Genomic DNA, 25,139 nt, shown 5'->3' on the forward strand with positions numbered 1-25,139 from the left:
GTTTGAAGGAGATGCATCTTAGCTCTGGAAATTGTTATTGAATATTTCAATGCTGTTGTAATGAAATGCTTCTTCTGATTGTGTTGTTATTAAATATTTTTTAATTGCATGTAGGAAACAAAAAAGGGGGGGAATCAAAATAGATAATATTGTTTACATTTCAACTATCAGTTGACACTAAGTTTACACAGAAAGTCAATTTAGTTCAATGGGGTAAAACTTAGTCCCTAAAGAGTAAGCCAGGAGGTTAGAGAGATGGCTTAGAAATTAAGAGCACTGACTGCTCTTGTAGAAGACCCAGGTTTGGTTCCCAGCACCCACATGACAGATAACAACCATCTGTAACTCCATTTTCAGGGGATCAGACACCCTTTTCTGGTCTTTGCAGGCATTACACTTTGCATGCATGGATACACTTACATACATGCAGGTAACTCTTACACATTGAACAAAAAAATACTAAGCCAGATGTGATGGAACACACCTGTAATTTCAGTGCTCCAGAGGTTGAGGATAGAGGATTGCTGCACGTTCAGGACTGACCTGGCCTACATAGTGAGTTCTAGGCAAGCCAATCCCACATACTAAGGCCTGTCTCAAAACAAAAACAAAACAAGAGCCAGTAAGATAAAAGCAGATAAAGGCATTTTCTGCTAAGCCTGAGGACCCGAGTTTTGATCCCTAGGACACACATAAGTAGAAGAAAAGAGCCAACTCTAGAAAGTTGTCCTTGACCATTACACATCGCACTCACATGTATACACACACATCAATTAGTGTAATAATTTTTTTATAGTAAAATGACAGACGACCAGAGTCTGACTGTGGCTGCACAGCTCCTTTTCACTGGACAAGTCTCCTGCCACATCATCATTCTCATGTAAATTGGGAGATGCAAGGGCACAGAGACAACAAAATAAAGAAAAATTGCAACTGCAGTCTCATGTAGCTTTGAGCCTTGGCTTAAGTTCTATGGTAAGAACAGCTACTATGGTTCCCCTTTCATAAGTGTAAGACAGAATTTAAAGAGTTACTGGGGTTTCCAGCTGCTAACAAAAGTGCAGAGGTTCCATCCCAAGGCACAGACAGGTGCAACCTACCTTGCCTATTTCATAGAATTCCAGGGAATGAAATAAGTGTCCAAGAGTTCTATTATACATAGCCACACACGTGTATAACAAGGTATTGTTAAGTCTAAGCTTTCCATTCTCCAGTAGGATACCAACATATCTTTTCTCATTCAAAGCTATTCTTGCCAGAACAAAACCCCCGTGAACTCCCTATCTAATCCACATATCACACACAATCAGTTGAATAAATGGGCAGATTACTGTTGCATTAGAAGTGATCTATGAGTTTAATTAAATATCCTAACAAATGGATATATTCACACTGCCTAGGCCACACTTTGCGCCTCTTAGAAGACAGACTATAATTAGACAAGACATATAGTTGCACTAGTAAATGAACCCCGTTCTCAGAATCTAATCTTTCATCCAAACTAAAAAGCATTATTCTAAAACTACATCCTCAACTGAAAGTATACATCAAGACAGTCCTGTATCAGCCTGCTGTAACCAGGCCACAGTGTTTCCCCAAGCTGATGCAGGAGGGAATTGCTGGGGCAGGGAGTGAGAGGGATGCAGCTCTTGAAACAGCACTAGTTTGATGGAGTTGAAGAATCAACTCCTGGCAATAGCACTTTAGAGATAACTGTATTCTAATGAAAATGCTTTCCCACCACCACAGCTTAACAGGGCAATTCACTGTTCTCGTCACGTGTTGAAAAAAAAATCATTTTGGTGAAAAAAGGCAATTCTCAAAAATCCAGGACTTACACAGGCTGCTCTGTGTTAGAATTACTGTCCCTACTAAATGACCAGTGCACCAGAGGCCAAAGAGACAGCATTTTCTACTGAATCCCCCAACAAGGTTTAGTACAGTGCGTGGGCATTGATGGGCCCAGGAAATATGTTGTGTTTTGTTTTGTTTTGTTTTTTTCTATAATGTAGCATACTTTAAAAAACAAATTCCAACTCCTAAAATGATGAATTCTTATGAAAAAAAGAAAACCTATAGACTCATTTTCAAGTCCTTGAAGTAAGGCTCCTCAGTTTTCACTGGGCCGTGTTCACTTCAATTATTTCTAAGTGTTCCCAAAACCATCATGGATCAGATACAAGGCCTTGTTAAAGATTTAAAGGAAGTCTCATCCAGTCAAATGATGGACTGCATTCATCCGCCACCAGTCTGGAAAAGCACAAGTCAAGTAAGCATACAAGTCAAGTTAAGTCTCCAAAGCCTGAGACTCCAGGCAATTAGGGACAATGTTAGCTCTATTTAAAATGCTCTGAGAGACTATCTTACCCATACCTTCTTTCACTTAAACCAGAGCTTGATGGCAAACTCATTTTCAGTCCAGGACAACTGAACACCTGTGGACAGTACTTCATCTCACTTCAGGCATAAGAGCCCAGAGAGAGTATCACACAATTCAAGTCCACAAGCAAGGGTTTGTAAGGTGCAGGAATAAAATCCTGCTTGGTTTCATCCTGAGTGAATCTTCCCTCTGGAGTCCTCAGTTACCCAGAATTAAAGTTGTAAATGTAGACCAAACCCCCTCCCCCCAGCACTCTATAAATGATCTCTCCTGAACCCATCCAGTGGTTCCCAACCTTGGGAAGGTAAACAAACTCTCCTAACACTAGCACCTCTAACTCAGGAATCTCTAACTCACATCATGTTTAATGTCTCTAAATCACTAAGACATTTTATGAGACTTTAAACCCAGATACAAAGTTTAGAAGCATTTCCATCTCCCTGGATGTAAAGACTTGGGAAATATTAGCACACAAAAGGATAACGATAAGATCAAAGCCAACAACAGATGAAATACATTTCATGGTGTAAACCACAAAAGCTGTGTTGTTTAGAGGGCTCTAGATCCCAGGTAAAGCCTTGCGTAGGAAAAGGTAGTATTCGCCTAGGAAGGCAGATCGCTAAGACGCGGCAAAGCTTTATGTAATTGTAAATAAAACCAGCATCAAGACAACAATGCGGTCTGCAAGCTGCAAAAGCACCCAGCCTGCTTCACCCCGGCTCCTTCAGCTGGGCGGAGAAAGCAGCGGCCTCTCAGCGCCACCCTCCCCTCCCTCTCTCTCTCCGTCCCTCCCTCTCTCCATCCCTCCCTCTCCTCCCTCCCTCTCCCCGCCCCCAGCTGGTGTATTCAGCAGCCTAGGGAGATTAAGAGGTGCTCGCAAATGTCACCAAGACTCCGGACTGATCTAACGTTTCCTAAGCTCCCTGGACCAAAGAAACTAGAGAAGCACCATCCCGCGGTGTTAGATGCCCCGGCCTGCCACCCAGCCTCCCGGGCCCGGTCGGGGACGAGAGCCCAGCGGGTGGACTGAGCCACCGCGGGCCGAGCGGGGCAGCTACCTGAGCTGTCCGTGGTGCTGGCGCGGTGCGGAGGCTGCCGGGCGGGACTGCGCGCCGCGGCCGCGGTCACCCTCTGCGGGCCGGCCCCGGTGCCGGAGTCCCCGTGACTATCCACCAGCTGCAAAGATTCATAACCATCGCTGCTGGTCTTTTTCCGGTAGCTCCCGAGGAGGCTCATGGGCAAGCCCAGAGAAGAAGGGAGGAAAATCAACCTGGGAAAGGAAGGAGGAGGGGAAGGCGGGACGGCTAAAAGAGAAATCAAAAAAAATAATAATAATCAAGTGTCCGACATGACGCAAAGAGGAGGGAAAGGAGGGAAGCGGCCACCGAGCAGGGCTCTGCGAGCTCAGCCGCCGCCCCGGGTAGAGAGTGCAGCCGGCCGGGTCACCCGCAAGCTGGGCAGCGCCCGAAGGAGCGTGGAGGTGTCGCCCGCGCCCCTCGGCACAGCGGGGCAGCTCCGGGAGTGACTGGCCGGGGGGCAGGGAATAAACAGAAGCGAGTAAAGGAGGGGAGAGTGGAAGGGAGGGAAGCTGAAAGCGGAAAACGGGGCGGGGCGGGATGGGGAGGGGACCACGACAGCGCGGAGGGAGGGGTGTGTCAGCGCGCGCGCCACCGAAGAAAGGGTTAGGTGTCCACCCGGCCGGGACACCCAAGGCGGCGCTGAGAGCCAGGCACGCCCTTTTCGTGTAACTTAGCCTATCTTCGTCGGAAGATTCTGCAAGTGAAAGCTGCCCGGATGCTGATCGTCCTGGTAGACTGTCTTGTAACTCCAGTGGGAGGGGAAAATAGAAGAATCCTGTTAACCACAGGCCGTCCTTACGCTCAGAGCAGCATTCTGCACTCCCCAGGACCGAAAGAGCTGGAATCGGGCAAGGAAGCTAGGGGCCCTCCACCAAGTAAGAAGATGAAGATCGGTAGAGCAACTATTTGTGGAAGGAATGAATGGGGGAGGGGACGTTAAGTCACGTGCAATTTCCGACCTGTCATTGTTTACCTGGAGAAAGGACTCTCCCACTCATCTGGTTTGAAAGATGGCTGGGAAGCTAGGTAGACCTGGATTTCCTTTCCATCCTCTAGCCTCGTCCCTTATTTTTCTTTCAAATTTGTAGGCAAAGAAAGCAGTTATTATCAGAGGGGTATCTATCACGAAGTTAATTAAGTTGGAGGATGGTGTCAAAGCCCCTTTCTTGAGGAAAGCCCAGCAAGCCCATTAGAAGATTTTTATATTTGCAAAGAGGTCCCCCGGCATGTATAAGTTTCAGGCCTCCAAACTCATATAAACTGTTAACTCTCAAGATGGTATTACCCAGTGTTGGTTTTCACCTGAAATAGTATTTCAAAAATTTCCCTCATTAACTCAGGTGAAAGATTAGGTGAAAATGTTAGTTTCAAAAATATCAGTTTTAGGGGCTTGGAGAGATTGCTCAGCGGTTAAGAACACTAGTTGTTCTTGCAGAAGACCCGGGTTCAAATCCCAGCACCCACATGGCAGCTAATAACTGTCCATAACTCCAGTTCCAGTTCCAGGGGATCCAACAACCTCTTCTGTCCTCCCCGAGCACTGCACAACCGGGTGCACTTACATGCAGGCAATACACACATACACATAAAATAAAAATAATAAATACAATATTTTTTAAAATAAAAAAATATCAGTTTCAAGGACTTGAGGGATGGCTCAGCAGCTAAGGGCACTGGCTGCACTTCCAAAGGACCCAGAGTTTCATTTCCAGCACCCACATGGCGTTAATAACCATCCAGTTCCTGGGTATCTGACACCCTCTTCTGGCCTCCTTGGGCTTTACAAGACACAAGTGCACTTACATACATGCAGGGACAACACTCATACACATAAAATATAAGTAAAAATAAATCAACTATTTAATTAATTAAATCATTTTTAACCAAACACCACTTTTAATCCCAGCACTTGAGAGGCACAGGCAGATGGATCTCTGTGAGTTCCAGGCCAGCCTGGTCTACAAAGAGAGTTCCAAGCCATCTGGGGCTACAGGGAGACCCTGTCTCCAAGTGTGTATGTGTGTGTGTATGTGTGTGTGTGTGTGTGTGTGTGTTCATTCCTGCGCACCCACATGTGTGTACATTCCCTTCTTATACCTTCAGAAACTAAGTAATCTAAGTAATGCAATGTGCTGGAGCTCAAACACAAAGTCTGTTTGAAAGTCTTCTCAACTTACACAGCTTTCCCTTACTGTTTTGGTTTTGTTGTTGTTGTTGTTGTTGTTGTTGTTGTTTTAAGTGACATCAGGACTCTAATCAAATGACAACATCTAAGAGGCTTCTGACCAGACCATCGGGACTCTTAAGTTCCCTGGAAGCTCTAGCTCTATTGACCTAAACACAATGAATTAACTGGGTGGACAGGCATTTCTTGTTGAAAGATCACCAAACACACGTCCTGCAGGAAGAGAAGGACTGAGCAGATGTCAGGAGTGCTGAGTGCTAGATCCTTCCATTCCTTCTGGAGGGGCATGCACTCCAGAATGTTCTCAGATGCTGAGGTGCCGCAAGACCAGAAGCAGAATTCCGAGCTAATGCTTGCTTATGGTAACTTTGAATGGCAGTGGAGAGAACTGTAATAGGACTTTAAATACAAATGCTTTACTTTCAAACTTCCAAATTTGTAAGACTGAGCTATTTTGGTTACTTCACCATAGTAACTTAAAAATCTAGTAACAAAATATTTTCCAGTAACATTTAATAATATCTCTCTGCACTTTTTCAACTCATTACTGACCCATGGGAAACACAAACATCCAAGTGTCTAGTGTGTGTCTTGGCAGGTAGTGACTTTATTATCACCGGATTGAGAGAATTTAGAGAGGATCGTTTTTGAAATGAAGAAGTGTACTCTTGGCTATATTTGCTCAACTTTAGAGCTGCAGACACACTGCTGGGAGACACTGTAGATGAAACATATGCCTTTGTATTTTGGATGTCTATCTCCCAAGTTTGAAAATTTAAAGAAAGTCATGAATGAGCTAAAAAGCATCTTTTTTTTTCTGGGACAGAACCCAGAAGCTCACACATGCTAGGCAAAGGCTGTACCTCTGAGCTACACCCCCAGACCAAATCATCTTGTTTTTTAGCTTTATACTTAACTGAATACAAGCAAAATCAATCAGAACAACTAGTAACAATTCTCCAAAACTGGAACACAAAGACTAGAAAATACACTATCTAGATTAATTCACAATAGCCTAAAAACTAAATTTGGGGGACTAAATTGGAGCATGTGCCAACCTCAAGACTAACAAATTCTTAAAAAGCTCACTTATCCATGAAGATCTCACCTCTCCACTCCATCAAGAGTACAAATTAAAGGACTAGAGAGATCAGCAGTTAAGAGCACTGGCTGCTCTTTCAGAAGACCCAGGTTCAGTGACCAGCACCTTCATGGCAGCTAACAACCATCTATAACTCCAGTTCCAGGATATCCAATCCCATCTTCTGGCCTCCACAGGCATTGCACCCATGTGGTGCATTTACATACATGTAGGCAAAACACACACATTAAATAAATAAATAAATAAATAAATAAAGCATATTTAAAGTATTAGTACTACACAGCATTACAAAGTGTTAGTTGAATAAGTACCTAATATAGTATAGTAAGCACTGAGATGTTTTCTGTTGTCACTACTGCTGGTCTGTCTCAGGTGTAGCTCTATCCTGTGCCTTAGATATCTTAGTCCTCCCATGAGAGGATATGAAAAGAAGGCTAAGTATTTTAATTCCAAAAATTTATGAATAGAAAGTTATCTCTGTGTTATTATTTAGAACTTGAGATGGGGTGCTGGAGAGATAGCCCAGTTAAAAAAAAAAGTGCTTGCTCACATGCATAAGAGCCTAAGTTGGTCCACAGCACCCAAGTTAAAAAAAAAAAAAAGGGTCAGGCATGTAGCCCCATATTTGTAATCCCAACACTGGGGAAGCAGAGGCAGAGGCAGGAGGATGCTCACAGGCCAACCAGTCTAGCTTAAATCAGTGGGTACACACACACACACACACACACACACACACACACACACCAAATAACAATAATGAGAACTTGGGCCTAAGGAAGGGAGGTGGCACTGAAAAATCAAGGTGAACATGCATGCCCACTCTCCTGTTTCCCAAGATCAAGACTGCTCTATAACTTATTTTATCTCAAGAATAAAAGATCACATATAGGGCAGAGGCAAGGGGCTAGTTGCCCACTTTGGGGAAAGAATTCTCTCTCCTTGACTTTACTATTGGTGACTCTTGCTTTTACTGACTCAGTGACCAGGGTCCACACTTAGATGTTCAGGAGCTGGGCTCTATTCTTTCTATCCCACCCCTACCCCACCTCAGATGCTGTATCCTCACAGCAAACACTACACACTTCAGGCAGTGAGGCTAAAAAAATGAAGGTAAACCAGAACCCTGCTGCTTGATTTCCAGGAAGGATGACACCTTGACAGAGACTGGTGTTCTGGAATCAAACTGCCCAGAATTGAGTCCTAAACCCATGAACTCTGGCCATGTTATCTAATCTTTGATCCCCTTGGAAAAGGAGTGTAGGTCCATCAGAACAAGGTTCTCACACCTAGTGAGAATAAAATCAATTCTTTAAAAAAAAAAATGTATGAGTCTTTTGCCTGCATGTAAGTGAACTGGTGTCAGGCAGTGCCTGCCGAGGCCAGAAGAGGGCATCAGATCCCCTGGAACTGGAGTTACAGATGTTGTTAGCTGCCATGTGGGTACTGGGAACCAATCCAGGTCTTCTGCAAGAACAGCCACCACTGAGCCACCTCTCCAGTCCCTGGTAATAAAGTCAATTCTTAACATATGAGAAAATGCACAACAAATACTATTATCATTATCTATCATTATGATTACAACTATTATTATTACCTATTGCTGCTGCATTCTGCAATTTTTATATCTAATTAAATCACATTTTCAAAAATATGATTAATTTCCTATCTTTAAAATTAAACTAAAATTTCCCCAGACTAAGAAGCATCATTGTGATAAATGACAATATTGAAAGCATTTTGTGTGATGTGAATAATGGTTTTTATGCACCTGTATGCCTGTATTTCCTATAGGATTTGGAGTCCTTAAGAAGAAAAATCCAAGGTCTCCTCATGTGTGTGAGTCCCCATGACACCAAGAAAGCACCCAGACAGTAAGTAAATACGAAGGTCCTGGGTTTGATCCCCAACACTGCTGAAACAAAAGAAGGAAGGAAAGAAGGAAGGGAGGGGGGAGGGAGGGAGGGAGGGGACAACTGAATTAACAAATGAATGAATAAACAAAAATACCACACTATTAACTGCTCCAGTGATTTTCCCCCTTTTCCATTAGTGTGTGTGTGTGTGTGTGTGTGTGTGTGTGTATGGTATGTATGTGTGTGTGTTTTCATGTTTGTGGGAAGTGGGGAGACAGATGGAGAACATATGCATGTGCACATGTGGAGACTCAAGTTTGATGTCGGGAACCATCATCAATCATTCTTCCTCCTTATTCACTGAGGCAGGGTCACTCAATCAAACCCAGAGCTCACCAACATGGCTAGTTTTACTAGGCAGCCTGCTCTGGGAATCCCATCTCCACCTTCTAAGGCTGGAAATATAGGCTGGCTGCCACACCCACTCAGCTTTAAGTGGGTTCTGGGGATTCAAACACCAGGCCTCATGGTTGCATGGCAAGTGGTTCAAGCACTGAATCATCTGTCCAGCTCTGGCCCAGTGATTAAAAAAAAAGTTTTTAAATGTTCATATTGTTGACTACTAGTGGATTATAAAATAAACTTAGAAGTTCATGGCCATGATGTTGATCAAAAGGAAATAGTTAAAAAAAAATCAGAGGTTTTGGAACATGAAAGGATGGTTCCTAAAATACTGCTTGAGGCTTTTGTGGTGTGGGGTGTTGTATGTCTAAGTGTGGTGATATAAATGTATTTCTCAGTGTGGGTGCTGACGGTGAATGTCTGAATTTCTCTGTTCAGGCAGAACCTCTGCTACCCAGAGGTCTTAGTATTCCCAACTGTGAAAATCCTCCACACTGTGACATCAACTAGGAAATACAAGTTCTATTAGGCAGTCATGAGGCCAAAGTTTCAACTATGCTTTTTCTGATGCAAAACCAGGTGTCTGAAACACAGTCCCTTAATTTTCTTCTGTAATCAATGTAAATCAATGAACAGTTTAAAACTTACTTGGGCAGCATGCCTTAGAGCCATAATTAAGTTTAGTTCCTTACTGCATAAGGCCTGTGGGTATAGACAACACACAGTACTAACATCAGTTCCTCTCTGCTTCCCAGACATGTTTGGTGTGTCCTATACTTTAAAAAAGAAAAACTTGGATGGAGAAATAGCTCAGTGGTTAAGAGTGCTCACTGTTCTTGCAGAGAACCCATGTTCAGTTCCCAGTATACATATGGCAGCTCACAACCACCTATAATTCCAGTGCCAGGGGATCCAACATCCTCTGGTCTCCATAGGCACCTGCAAGCGCATAGTTCACATAAACTCACACAGGCACACACATCAACATAAATAAAAGTAATCAATAGATCTTTTAAAAGAAAGAAAAACTTGGGGCTGGTGAGATGGCTCAGTGGTTAAGAACACTGGTTGTCCTTGCAGAAGACCCAGGTTCAAATCCCAGCACCCACATGGAAGCTAACAACTATCCATAACTCCAGTCCCAGGGGATCTGACAGCCTCTTCTGACCTCTGAGGGTACTGCACTACACTTACCTACATGCAGGCAAAACACATACACACATAAAATTTTTAAAAATTAAAATTAAAAAAGAAAGAAAAAAGAAACAAGGAAGGAAGGAAAGAGAAAGAAAGAAAGAAAGAAAGAAAGAAAGAAAGAAAAGAAAGAAAGAAAGAAAGAAAGAAAGAAAGAAAGAAAGAAAGAAAGAAAGAAAGAAAAAGAAAGAAAGAAAAACTTTTAGTTTCGATGCCTGGAAAGGTTCTCAGGCTCCAGTTTTAGTGCCACATCCCACCTCCATTTCCAGTACGGGGTGCCCAATCTACTCTCCTGGTTCCTGTCAGTCAGCCCTCACAGGCATTTGCACTTAGACCTAGTGTCAAGCTCCCACCTGAAGGACCAAGAAAAGATCCAAGACCAATGCTCAAACCCATGTCTTTAGGGCACAGCTCAGAAGAAAGAGAAGCCAGCTGAGAATCCTTCTGACCACTCTTCATGACAGGGTAGACCTGATTCATTCTCCTCCCGGCAGTAAACCTAAAGGTACTCATTTACATGTTCTCTATAGGCTCAAAAGTCCTATCTTCTCAAACTTGACTTGTCCTTTCCCACTCCTCTTCCAAGTGATGTACAGGGGGGAAACCTCCAAGTGCTCCCATTTGTTATGTCCCAATTAATCATGATTTCAGCCAGGAATCACATGTATAACTAGGAGCAGCTGTGTAACCACAGCTGGGCACCGAACCCAGGTCCTCTTGCAAGGGCAACCAGTGTTCTTAACCACTGAGACATATCTCCAGCCCCTTTAATTTTGTTGTGTTTTGTTTTAAATAAACTAACTCCTAAACTGTGACTGGTGACAAAAAAACCCATGCCGGCACTCAAGAGGCAGAAGGATAGACAGTTCAAAGTCAGGCTGGATTACATAGTAAAGCCCTGCTTCAAAAAAATTAATAAGTAATGTTGGAGCCTGGTTTGGTGGTGTATAACTTTAATCCTAGTCCTCTGCGGGCAAAGGCAGAATGACTGCTACAAGTTTAAAGTCAGCAAAGTTGTGAAAATAAAAGCAAGCTTCTAGTTTTAAAGGAAGTTCGACCCGTCTATTACATTTTACATGTGAATCTGTAGAAATCTGAGAGCACATAGATTAAATGGACATGGTGAAAATCCACTAGCTTTGAAGGAAAAATTATATTCATGCTTGTGTGCTGCCCCCCCAAAATTTTCTATGATCTGGCACCCACTCATAGATATATTCCCTTTCTATACAGTGGAGGAAATGGCACATGCTCCCTCACAGGATAAAGCAAAGAAGATGCACAAAACGGGACAGCAATATGGCTCAGTGGGTAAATGTGCTTGCTGCTAAGCTTGGAGACCAGACTTCAGTTGCTTAGACCCACATGGTAGAAGGAAAGAACCAACTTGTGCAAATTCTTCAACTCCCATATGCATACCATGGCATATGTGTAGTCCTTTCCACACACAAACGCTAACAGACACACGCAAATAAATGTAGTTAAAAGATGAAAGATGCATGGAAGCACATGATGAATGTGAAACTTTTCAAATACTACATTTTGTCAAATCTAAGAACCCATTTTAATTCACAGAATTGAGAAAGAAAAATACACTACTGATGGAAGTATAAACCACCAATTTTAAGATGCTTCAAGATTACATAAATATTAACATTAAAAAGAACGGTTTTAGATTTCAGATAACTTTTCTTTTTGAGACAGTGTCTCCCTATACCCCCACCTGGCCTGGAACTCACTATGTAGACCAGGCTGGCCTTGAACTCACAGAGATCCACCTGCCTCAGCCTCCCAAGTGTTGGGACTAAAGGTGTGCACCACCATGCCCGGCAATTTGAGATAACTTTTTAAAACTCTTTTGACTAAGTATTAGCTTGAGAATATATTTGTGAATGAATCATTCAAGTAGTTCTGACAATCACACAGGCAATCAACCTCATGCTTTACCAGGCCATGGACAGTGCCCGCTAAATATAAGAGTGCAAAACATTATTTGGGGGCCATCTTCAGCTTACAGAAAAGTCCACCCTGTTTCCTTAGTGAGCTCACTTAAGACACAATTACCAATTTCCCTCTCCAGCATTTGACTTTTCAAGGACACTCTGGCACTCTTGAGGTAACAACTTCACACCTGTGCTGCCTTTTCAAGAGTACCTGGTGGAGATCAGACCGAGACCCACACAGTGAAATGCCTGGTCTAAGAAAAAGTGATATATGAAAAAGAAACAAGAAGAAAAGATGGAAAAAACAAAAGCTGAAGATGGTGAAAATTTCATCACTAAAAAGTAGGCTGCAAACCTGCAATCTTCCCGGATGCTTATGCCAGATCACCATCGCAGGTTAGAGGTGGTGTATACCCATCGTCAGCAGATATTAAAATGTGAAAAAAAAAACGTGTCAGAACCCAAAGGATGTAAAGAAACACATTCAGTTCTAGATCCATTGCCAGTAAAAGCCTGAAACCTTTCTGAACAGGGTGTTTTTTTGCATTAAATCCTGGGGTCCATTCTATAATTATTTTTGATCACTGCTGTGTGTAAGTAATATGAGAATGTGATTCTTTCTATATGGTTACCCATGTTTTTCTTTGTTTAACAATGTGTCAAATAAATGAGTTCATCCAATTTTTAAAATTATTTTATGTATACGGGTGTTTTGCCTACATGTATGTAAATTGCACCTGTGCATACAATACCCACATATGCCAGAAGAGGGAGTTGGATACCCTGGAACGAGTTACAGACGTTTGTCAGGCATAATGTGGGTACTGGGAACTGAACCTGGGTCTTCTGCAGGGGCACTCAGTACTTGCTCTTAATCACTGACCCATCTCTCTAGCCTCCAGTTCACCTAATTCAAAAAGAAAGCAGCTCATAAAAGTAGCAATCATGTTTACATCATCTTTAGAGCAGAGAAACTTCAGCTACAGATGCTAACAAATTATCACAGGCTAGCCCTGTACTCAGTTGCTCTCAGTCAAAGACAAACATTAATTTTTTTCAGGTAAATAACTCCCCAAAGTTAAGTTCAAGCCAGCACAGAACTGAAAGGAATATCCACTAAGTCCTGGATATTCCTGTTTGGTCCTGACTTCATTACATATGATTTTTATATTACAGACCCTTACAAATCTGAATCTTCCTCCCTGTAACCTCATTCATTGTGCCTAGCAAGGTGATGGGCCCTAGAGCACACAGAGATGTGGCAGATACCATGTGGTGGTGACATGGGGGGTACAAGTGGAACAATTCTTAGGTGTGAATCTCCAGAGTACCAAAATACTGCTGCCCTCTGGGCACATGTGGCTGGAAAGATCTAGCATTTCCTGGTAACTAAACTGAAATCCTGGGCTGTTCATATATTTACCTGTTCAAATATGCAAGGTGTTATGATGAGCATTTCATTCAAAGAGGCCAGAGCTCTGGAATGAGCTCTGGGGCTAATTAGTGATTCTAGGTGTCCACCTACATTCCTCTCCATGTTAACAGAACCCATTCATCTGGGAGAGTGACCATACACCTTTCATGGATGTGCTACACATAGCTCTCTACAGTCTGCTAGACATGTACACAGGACTGAGCTGTGGCCACCATAATATACATAGAAGTGGTATGAGCAGTTTCCGGTCTGTCCTTAAAAAGTTAGATGGCTATAACACCCCGCTTCCAATCTTTTGTTCTTTTTTTCCGGTTGGACATTAGAACTTCCACAAGCATCTGAAACCATGGTGAGCCCTTGAGGATAAAATGCTTTCACAAAAGACAGAAGGACTCTGAGCCCCAGAAATCATGGCAGCCCTGGGCTGATTACCTCTAGATTTGTTACAAGGGAAAGAGAAATTACCCTGTGGCAAGCCACTCTTTGCTTTTTCCTGTTACATACAGCCAAACTAATTCCAAGTGGGATGTAATGTGCCACCTAACCTCTGGATTTCAGTTCTTCATTCAGCACAGCAGTTACAAGGAATTTCATGTCCATATGGTCACGAACAGGTTATATAACTTCCCTAAGTCTGTTTCCTCACTCGTAAAATAGTCCCAGCTAAATAATAGAGCAGCTATTAAAGCTGTAAGACATCAAGAACACAATGAGCCTACCATGGAACCTGGCACATGGTGAGGATCCAATCTGTGTTATCTGCTATGTTTCTTTTTCTTTTTTATTATTTTTATATTTTTATGTGTATGCATGTATTGCCTGCATACAGATAAGTGCACCCATGCCGTGCAATGCCCGCAGAGGACAGAGAAGCTGTCGGATCCCCTGGAACTGGAGTTACGGACAGTTGTTAGCTGCCATGTGAGTGCTGGGATTCGAACCCAGGTCTTCTGCAAGAACATTCAGTGTTCTTAACCGCTGAGCCATTTCTCCAGCCCTCTGCTGCAGAAATGAGTTTCTCATTGATGCTCTCCAACTGGTACTTAGCGATGTCTACTGAGCCTGACTCCCAAACGAGTGGTATCTCCAACAGGCTACCCAAGGACTCCTTCAGGATAGATCCAGCCCAAAGCTGGGCTCATGTCATCAGTGACTTCACTAGCACACAGGCTCCTTCCTTTGTATGTAGTCATCTTTCTTTGACCTGCCTATATGAGTCACTGTAGTCTAGAATAGTTTAAGTCTTCAAAGTTAAACATACTTTAAAGAAAATTGTTGGTATTTACAACACAGCAGTTCTAAGACAATTGCTTTATATAACTAAGTAAAAGTCTGGCTCATTCTCCATTTGTACAAGAAGTAAATAAGAATTTAGGAAATGAGGGAAGGTACTTTATTTTATTGCTCTGTTTCTCACTTTTTATTTTGGAAGTTATCAAGCACATATAAAACTAGACAAAATTATGTAATGGCCCTCTTTGTACCCAAAATTCAACATCAATAATGACCAAGCCATTGCCAATCTTCTTCCATATGTACAGCCTTAACTTCATTTATTCACTCATTCATTCATTCATTCATTTATTCATTCATTCATGTGCTTATGTATTCGTAAAGCTGGGGAACAATCCCAGAGCCTCATACATGCTAGGCAAGTACTCCACCACAAAGATACACACCAAGCCCTCCCAAACTATTTTTAAAAGAATTGCAGGCTTTGTATTACTCACTTATCATTAAATACTTTAATATGTAGTACTTTAATTTATTGTGGGGGGTATCAAATGTCATCCAGGCTGGAAGCAGAGCAAAATGCATTCCACCAGACTGTTGAGAGGCTGAGACTACCCGCTGGTTCCTTTTCAGGAGCCCCTCAGAGAAACCGGCATAGCTTCCTATTTGTTTATTTCTGGTGAAAAAGTTACAGCATCCATCCAATTTCCTGTCCCCTCCCACCCCCTACCCACACCGTACACACCCTCTTCCAGCATTAGTTATAATCTTTGGCCTTGCTGCCGAGAGATCTGGAAGCCAGCATGGGGTTAAAGTGAGCCGCCACCAGAGACATTTTTGGAATATTAAAGTGAAAGGAGCTGCAGAGGGTAGGCGAGCCTTTCAATTTCAAGATAAGAAAAGTGAGACAGAAAAGTTAACAAATTGATTCCCATTTGAACTTTCTAAAATGCAAATCCAATTACCAGACTCAGCTGCTTAAAATCATTCAAGGGTTTCCTAACACCCTCCATCTAGTATGCAACATGATGCACCCTTCACACTCAGGTACCTGGTACTTCGCCTCAGGACTCAGCCCCTGCCACTTCTTCTTTCCCCTAAGTCTTTATTATTATTGCATTTTATGTATTTATTTTGTGTGTGTTCATTTGTACACACACCGTGGCATGCATGTGGAGGTCAGAGGACAGCTTTCAGGAGTGAGTTTTCTCCTTCCACCATGTGAATCAAACCCAGATCATCAGGCTTGGCAGCAAGTGACTACCCACTGAGTCACCTTGCTGGTCCCTCCACCTCAGTCTTTAAGTCCTGACATAAGGGTTCTCTGGATCGCCCGCCTGCCCAGTCCAGCCTGCCCTTCAACTCCCTATGTGGACAGCACTTACCCCAAGGAACTGTCAAAGGTCTTAGAATCAAGTCAGATATAATTCCACAAGGCCCCATAGAATACTGCACGTCTTCTAAGGCATCACAGCATGTTATACTGAAATTGTCTGTCTACATGTGTGACTTCCTGCACCAAACTGTTCACTCTATGACGGCAGGCCCATGTTGGTACATTATGTCCAGCAAAGACCTAGGAAATAAACAACTTCTACTACAGTAGTTGGTGAGCCACCTTTGGGAAAGGGTTTTGCCTACTGTTTATAGCATCACATTTGTTACTGATGAAGGCCATGGAGCTGTATATAGGCTCAGGTCATCCTCTCAGCAGTCCATCATGGTGCTTAATATGGACCCACCTAGCAAAGCTGTCATGTACTGCTCTTTTCTTTTTTCTACTGGATTAACAAAGACAGATTTGTAGCCTCTTCAAAGCATATTGGCTTAAATTTTCTTTTTACTTTACTTCTGGCCTGAGCAGGAGACTTACACCCTCCAGACCATTTTTTCCTGAGTGATGTATGGACCATCACTCTAAAAGAATATTCCTTTAGGTCACATGCTGTTTGTGAATGACAGAAGATGCCATTCACCTGTGCCTCTGCAATCACCATGCCCATAAGCTATGGAACACAGGGAACCATGTATTGGTGGAAAATAAGTTCTCAAAAGGAAGCAGGTTACACATTATACATACACGTTATAAATAGGAAACATCCCAGCAGTGCTAAGTATTCTGAAGCCTCCTTTAAGGATTCATACATAAGACTGGGCAGCACAGTGGTGCCCACTTCTGACTTCGAAAGAACTTAGTGTCACCAGCAGCAGTTCCTTCACCTGCAGATCATCAGGTTGTATGGGAAGTGATCTTATGGGCCAGGCAAAATTTAAGTTGGCACACCTTGATTTACTAGAATTTTCTCAGTGTAGTGGTTAAGCTCAGAACTTTAGAGAGTCCTGAGTTTCTAGCCTGCATGTTTGAACTTGGGAAAAATACAGAATTTCTTTGAGCCATAATTTTCTCCTTTCTAAACTAAGCTGTGCTAGTTGGCTATCATGTTAAATTAGAGCTGGTGTCTTGATCTACTTTATGTTGCTGTAACGAAGTACCTAGGGTGAGCTCCTTTTAAGGAACTTTGTGTGGCTCACAATTCTGGTGCCTGCAAGGACCAAAGGAAATAGCACAGTTGGTGAGGACTTCCTGGCTGCATTACGACATGAGAGAAAAGTGTTATGGGAACCAGCTACACATAGAAAGGGCATGAGTGTGACAAGAAACCAAGAAATGAGGAAGAGGAAGGCCTGCCCTTGATAATAACCTGCTCTTCTTAGCAATGAATCTACTCTCTGTGATATGGGAATTACACCTAGAGCCTTGCACACACATGCTAGGTAAGCACTCTACCACAAAACTGTATCTTTAACCCTCTATTTTATTTTGAGAAAGGACCTGGCTAAGTTGCCTGGGCTGGCTTTAAACTCACACTTTAGCCTAGGCAGGCCTTGAATTTGGGATTCTCTTGTCTCAGCCTCCTGAGTGACTAGGATTACGAATTTACACCACCAGGCCCAGCACAAATCCACTCTTATGACCAACCCACTCCCACAAAACAACATTAATCCGTTCATGAGCTTAGAGCCCCCATGACCTGGTTTTCTTACACTAAGCTCCCTCTTAAAGGGTCCACTGCCTCCACAGTCCACATTGGAGGCCAAGCTTTCATCACAAACCTTTGAAGGGCAAGCCATATCCAAATACAGCAGCAGACACAGTACACCTTTATTCTTATAATCGATCAAAAGAAGTACTTTCTTTTTCTGGAAAATTCTCATCCTCTGTGGTTGGAGTTGGAGGTGCCATAACCTGAAAGCAGTTAACTAAAACCAAGCTAAGTCAACAGATGGTCTTAAAATCAGAGTTAATAAGTCTGAGTCCTTCCCTAGTGCAAAGGTGACATACAGCAGTCATAGGACCCATGTTTCTGACACATGGAGACAATCTAAAAAGAAGGTGTTGCCAAAGAGAGGTAAATCTGAGCGCAGAGGGAGATAAGAAGACAGCACTCATAGTCTAGTAATTCAGAAGCCCACTGCATCCCTACCCTCTCCATACTTACACAATCCCCAGTGTTTCCATTCAGTTCATTCAGACTGTATCTGTTATATGAAGCCAAAAGAATTCTACCTATTACAGTACTCAGCACAGTGCTTGTACAATTGTAGCTCAGTGCACTAAAGTTATTATTTTCTCATAGAAGTCAATTATTACCTCCCTATTACATACATACAAGGAAGAAAAATTAAGATGCCTACATAAAAGCTTACATTAAAATACTAGTGGAGGGGCTGGAGAGATGGCTCAGTGGTTAAGAGCACTGACTGTTCTTGCAGAGGACCAAAGTTTGATTCCCAGTACCCACATGGCAGCTAACAACCATCCAATAACTCCAGTTCCAGGGGATCCAATGCCCTCTTCTGTCCTCCTTGGGCATTGCATGATACGGGTACACTTACACACATGCAGGCAATACACTCCATATACATAAACAAATAAAATATTTTTAAAAAATATTGGTGGAAGTCGGGTGTGGTGGCACACACCTTTATTCCCAGCACTCAGGATTCCTAGACACAGGCAGATCTCTTTGAGATCAAGGCCAGCCTAGTCTACATAGAGAGTTCCAGGCCAACTGGGGCTACAAGGAGACTCTGTCTCAAAAAGATCAAAGAACAAAAAATGAAAAATAGTATTAGTTCACATTAGCTGGGTGTGGTGGTGTAGGAATTCCAGTACTTTAATACCAGTACTTAGGAAGTAGAAGCAGGTGGATCTCTGTGAAATTGAGGCCAGTCTTATCTACACAGGCCACCCAGGGCTACATAGTGAGACCTTGTCTCCAAACACGCAAACAAAAAATTAGAAAACATTAGTAAACTTTATGCTGTCACAAAATCTCAACCCACTCAACTATATCTTCTATACATGTTCAGACTATAACTAATATTTATACCACACTCTGTGGTCTTCAGAGACTTTCCATTAAGCATAGCACTGGCCAGAAGAAAATAGGACACAAGTCATCAACATGAGCAAAAACTGCAACTTTAAATTTTCTAGTGGGCACACTAGAAAACAAAATAAAACGAAGTAAGCTTTGCAATGCATTTTATTTAACTCAGTAGGTACAAAGTACAGCCACCTCAACTCTGAGTAAGATTTTCTTCATGATATGTCATTGAAATCTGTTGTTTTACACGTACAGTGTATGTCAGCATCCACTAGCCTCTTATAGTGAGTGGCTACTGTATAATCCAGCACAGATATAAAATGTTTCAGTCTTCTAACCTCTAAAAAGACACATTTTTATCATTATAGATGAGAAAATTGAAACTCTTAAGAATTAAAAAAAAATCCATATGCAAAGAAAGCCTGGGCTTCAGCCCTGACCTCTGCCTCTGCGGCTCTGCTCCTCACTATGGAGTCTGCACAGTAAGAACCACCTTCAACATGATTCTGAAATTCAGTCAGATTAAAGGAACACATAGGAGAAGTCCTTCTTGTGCATTGTGGAAGCGAGACGGGTAACCCGCAGGCACAAGGACTCTACCTCCACTCAGATCACGGCGCCCCAATGAGATAGAAGGGCTTTGCTAAGAATAATCTCCAAATCCACACTTTTCTGTATGTGCTGATTCATGAATGGAATTAATTACTGTCACACAGTGATGTCTTCCCTCCACCACACATTAACCTGCAGGTCACCGACTATGTTCATAAAACCAAATGTATGTGTGTATGCATATATATGGCATGTATGCACACAAATGCACACCCATTTCCCATCGCTCTTACTTCCAAAATGGCTGGAACAATAAGCGTACCTTTGGTCAAAATAATTGATCTTTGGTTTCTGATAGTTTATAGCCATAAATGTTAAAAAACTGTCTTTGTTATGACATTGTGGCACTTTAGGCCTCAGAGAAAACCTTCCCTCTGACCTTCTGCCTCCCTTTTATCTGCTCCTTTTTTTCCTGAAGACAGACCATAATAACTAGAATTCCTCTTTCCCAAAGCAGAGCACTAAAACTAAAAGTAGATTATAATCCCCCCTTGCCTTTCTGTCTAATATCTGACTATAAAGAAATTCTCTGGCCTACCTTGTCTAATAATAGACCCCGAGGCCCTCATTTCACATTGGGTCCTGCCCCACACCATAATGAAAGGAGCGATGTACAGAGAGACCAACAAGAATCTGGACAGATAGGTCTCGTCGATTTTCCCACTTGGTCTTCTGGTGTCAGATAATAACCTTCTGTCCAATCATATTGGTGCATTGTTGTCCACACTTCAGTCCTACCTCTACAATGAAGTCTCCATAACAACCCAAAGGAAGGGTCAGACAGCTTGTAGAAGCCAATAGGAAAATAAATAGGAATGCTTCCACAGCTCAGGAGCAGCCAGGTCCCCAGCAAACCTCTTCCTGTGCATGTTTTCACCCGTCTGTTTATTTGCCTCTATTATTAATAAGCCAATAAACATACTTCCCTGAGTTCTGTGAATGAATCAAGTCGCAACAGGGAGTGGTAGGTAGCCATTTGTAGTCAGTGTGCAGAAGCCGGGATATATGAATGGTGCCTGAACAGTCACGTGAGACTAAGCCTTTAACCTGTGGGATCCGAGGCTACCCACAAGTGCCTATGGACAGAACTGAATCACCGACTGGTGTCTGCTGTGATCTGTTTGCTTACTGGTGAGGAGAAATTGCCATTTGGGGATGACAGAAGTAATGTGTGCTTATAGAGTTTGCCTTTCCTCAGTATCACGAAACCTCCCAAAATTACTATGTTGAAGCTCTATCCCTTCCCCCAATGTGATGGTATATATTTGGGGATGGCGGCCTTTGGGAAATAGGTTAGGATAAGGTTATAAAGGATGAACACACAGCCCAAAACTAGATATTTATACCATCCCATCTAAGGCTCAAGAAACATTAGCAGAGAGGGTAGAAGAATGTAAGAGCCAGAAGATAGGGAGAAGGGTTGTGAAATACCTTCTCCTGGGCAAGACACAGCCATTGCACTCACAAACTCACAGCAGATGCATACACTGGATATGCATAAGAATGGGCCCATCGAAAATCAGACAGGGAGGGAAGAGGAGCTCAGGGTCCCTACCCCTCATTGCTGAACTATTTGCTACTGATAGAATCAGAGAGAGGGAGAACCATTGCCTTCAGTTGTGTCCCCACCGGTGACCCCACCAGGCTCCAGTACACAGTCCACACTGATGGCCCTGGTTAATAAAATGCTTAAAAACCAAAAGTGATACATCTGGAAAAGGGTCTGGAAAGGAGGAGGGTGAATTGATGGGGATGGGGGAAGATAAAAGACGGGGGGGGGAGAGAAAGGGTAGTCAGAATACACTGCATGCATTATGAAATTGGAATAACAAATTCCAGCACTTGGGAGGTCTGCAGAAGCAGGCCAATCTCAGTAGACTGAGGCCATAAGCGAGTTCCCGGTCAGCAGGGGCTACAGGGAGACCCTGTCTCAAACAGAAGAAAACAAAAAGATGTAAAAAGATGAGGCCATGAGGGCAGAAGCCCCATGATTGGTATCCAGGGAGATCAGAGCATTCTCTTTTTCCATCATGAGGATGTAGTGAGAAGATGGCCTTCTATGAGTCACCAGCAGAGCCTGGCCCATGTGCTGAATCTGCCAGCATCTTGACTTCCCCATGCCTCTGTAACTATAAGAAATAAATGTCTGTTGTTTGAAATCACCAGTCTGTGACTTGTAATGATTACAAGTATCAGCTTGTGCTATGACAGCAACAGCGGGCAAAGGCTGCTACAGTGTTTCCAAGCCTAGGCCCCAGATCTCTGTGAACTTCAGGTGGCCTCCTTGGCTCCTCTTCTCCTTCTCAAGAATGAGCCCAAGCTAGCCATCAGTAAGATGGGAGCCACATGGAGAAGCTGGTCTCCGCATCTCAGTTGATGCCCCAGGTCCAGTGTGAGCCCTGCTGGGGGCAGCTTAGTGTGACCCATATCAGAACTGCTCAACGGAACCACCTAAATTCCTGCAAGTGGAGATGTGAACTGAGTAAGCATGCATAGCCTCGAGCTACTAAGCTTAAGGTGGCTCCTTACATAGCAAAACTAAGTGACACAGAAGTATGCTTCAAAATTTCTACAATCAAAAGCATAACACTGACTTCCAGGTAAGAGGGCGGACTGGAAGCTGCTTTCCTGTGACCCAGTGAAGAGGAAGTATGAGGGCAAGAGAAAAATAGACTCTGTTCCATAGCTAGGAAATAAGGAAGAGCTTCAAAAATCCACAAAAGGAGGAGTGAGACAGTTGAAAAACATGCAGAAACAGAGAAAGAAAGTACATGGAAAAGAAGCAGGCCCCAAACAGCTCCCTGGTGAGGGAGGGGAAGGAGAAGCCTAGTCCAAAAGGTACAAAAGAAGGCCCTGCTGCAAAGAGACTGACAGTCCTACCCGCCCCAGGGACCGCCCATCTCTCACAGCCTCAACCCCAGCTGCAGTCTTGCTAAGACAGTGACTTCTCCAGTCACTGGGATGGGTCAGCGGTGAAAAAGGACTTCGCCTCACTCAGAGGGCTATAACCTGGCCACATCTTGAGAAGGAATTTACTTATTTAAAAGTGAGCTACCCTAGGGACCTGAAGCCAGGGAACAGTCAGAAGTCAGGGAGCCTGAAGTCAACCTGCCACAGGTCCAGGTTCAGAGGCAGCCCTGGAGACAGTTGTGGAGACCAGGACGGCCAGACACTGAGAACTCAGAAAGTGCAGATGGGAGGAGGAGTTTCAACCAAGCAGTGAATTGTACAGAGAAAATTGCTCCTGCTCTCAATGGCAGGGAACAGATACCATCAATGGAATATAACTCTGGAGTTTGATAGCCCTGAGCCTGAGGTCGGCAGGTGAATCAAGCTCTGGAGTCATCTTTCTGCTGTGAAAGTCACTCTTACAGAATCCAAGAACTCTGGTACCCCAGAGGACTAGATGACATCCACAGCCATACCCTCCAGCAGGGTTAGTGCTTGTGGACTCTGAAGTATGAAGGTAGGTCAGCCTGCACAGCTGTGGTTGATTTCCCCACTCCCAACACACTCCTCGGCTAGAACATCAGGCACCCTGGTGAGTACAAAGGGTGCGTGCGAAGTGGGCTTAACTTTAATTTGCACACAAAAAACAATAATCTTTGTAAAGAAGGGTGAAAGGAAGGGAATAAAAGAAGGAAGGAAAGGATAGCAGGAAGGAAGAATGAAGAGAAACGGTAACAACGTCGAATCTGGGTTCAATTCTTTGTTCCGCCATCCAGTAGCTATGTTGGCTAAATCATCCCAAATTCATCAAACTTTTCTACTAATACCTCCCCCCTTCCAGAATCACTTTTAGACATAATATTTACATCACTCATCAGGGTAACTGAAGTTTAATGGACACTCTATATCTTAAACCCCTTCCTCACCTTCTTCCTCATATTCACAGCAAAGCCTACATTTCATTAGTTTTATCTTATTCAAGTAAATAGTAATATCATTTACATTTTATTCTTAATTTAGTCTTAGCTCCTTTCCCATACTGAACATGTCCAGTGACTCTAAACCCACTTGGTGAAGTTGTTGAATGCCTTGGGGTAACTATGTTAGGGCTCAGTGCAACTGCTAAGGCCTTGGAAGAAAGAGAGCCAATGGTATGACTCTCAGTGGGAGACTAAAGTACTGAGGACAGCGAGATACTTCTCATATAAGCCCTGAAGCCTGAACCTCAAGTTCTGATGCCCAGAGGCAGGAAGAATTATGAACCCCAACTCCAAGACACAAAGACCTAAAATCCTCTGTCCCTTTGTCCTATCTGGGTCCTCAGCCAATTGGATGGCACCTGCCTAAAGTGAGGGCAAATTTTCCTTACTCAATCCATTGACTCAAATGCCAAGCTCCTTGGATAGCACCCTCACAGACACACTTCACAACAATGCTTTACCAGTTCTCCAGGTAAATCCTCACTCCAGTCAAGTTGACACCATCACAGAGATGCAAGATCTTTACACTGAAAAGAAATTGGAAAAGACACAAATAAATGAAAATACCTTTCCTTTGTTCGTGGACTAGAAGAATTAGCACTGTTAAAATGCCCACGCTATTCACAGCAATTTACAAACTCAATGCACTCTCTAGCAAAATGCCAATGACATTATTCATAGCAAGAGTAAAATAATACTAAATCCATGCATAATCACAAAAGACAAATCAAAAGAAACAAAGCTAGAGGCATCATCACACTATCTGATTTCAAAATACACTATAAAGCTATAGTGACAAAACCACATAATACTGACATAAAACCTAACACATACACCAGCAAGACAGAATAGAGAGCCAAGACACAAGCCCACACATTTAGACTCTCCTGACTTTCCACAAGGGTGCCAAGAACACAATGGGAACAGAGTATTCTCTTCCACTCCTCAAAAAGGATTAAAGGCTTGTATATAAGCCCCCAAGCTATGAAAAAGTTAGAAAAAAATATAGAAAGTTCCACAGCATTGGTAAAGCAGGGACTTTGTGAATTTGACCTCCAAAGGGAGGGAAACAATAGCAAAAATAGACAAATGGAGTTGCATCAAACTAAAAAGCATCTGCACAGCAAAAGAAAACATGTAACAGAATAAAAATACTATACTAAGTGAAGTAACTCAGACTCAGATAAAAAATCGACAAATGTTCTCCCTCATATGTGGATTCTAGAACCAGACTCTGATAAAAAAAAAAAGTATGCAGCCAGACATAACTACAGAAACCAGGATACTGGAAAGGAAACATGGAGGTAAAGAAAAAGAAATAACCTGAAAGAGAAAAACAGTAGGAAACAGGCCTTAACAAGGGAGATATGGATAAAAATTGGGTTGGTTTAAGGGAGGGGG

General features: G+C 42.9%; 1 protein-coding gene across 3 annotated transcripts in view; it reads right to left on the reverse strand.

Annotated features, from left to right (window-relative positions):
- Positions 1–25,139, reverse strand: part of Dnajc6 (DnaJ heat shock protein family (Hsp40) member C6) — a 178,655-nt gene that overhangs the window by 129,524 nt on the left and 23,992 nt on the right. The window contains exon 2 of one of the 3 annotated variants that reach the window (XM_008831061.3): positions 24,200–24,265. The exons of 1 other annotated variant lie outside the window; for it this stretch is intronic. Coding sequence is in view for 1 of the 2 variants with exons in the window: in XM_008831059.3 (XP_008829281.1) it covers positions 3,439–3,616 (178 nt within the window). In the remaining variant the exon portion in view is untranslated. Of the gene's footprint in view, positions 1–3,438; positions 3,841–24,199; positions 24,266–25,139 lie in introns of those variants that run through there. One more of the 3 variants, XM_008831059.3, reaches the window with a different exon arrangement.

Source organism: Nannospalax galili, unplaced genomic scaffold (genome assembly GCF_000622305.1).
Source record: "Nannospalax galili isolate Female #2095 unplaced genomic scaffold, S.galili_v1.0 scaffold553, whole genome shotgun sequence".
Taxonomy (NCBI): Eukaryota; Metazoa; Chordata; class Mammalia; order Rodentia; family Spalacidae; genus Nannospalax; species Nannospalax galili.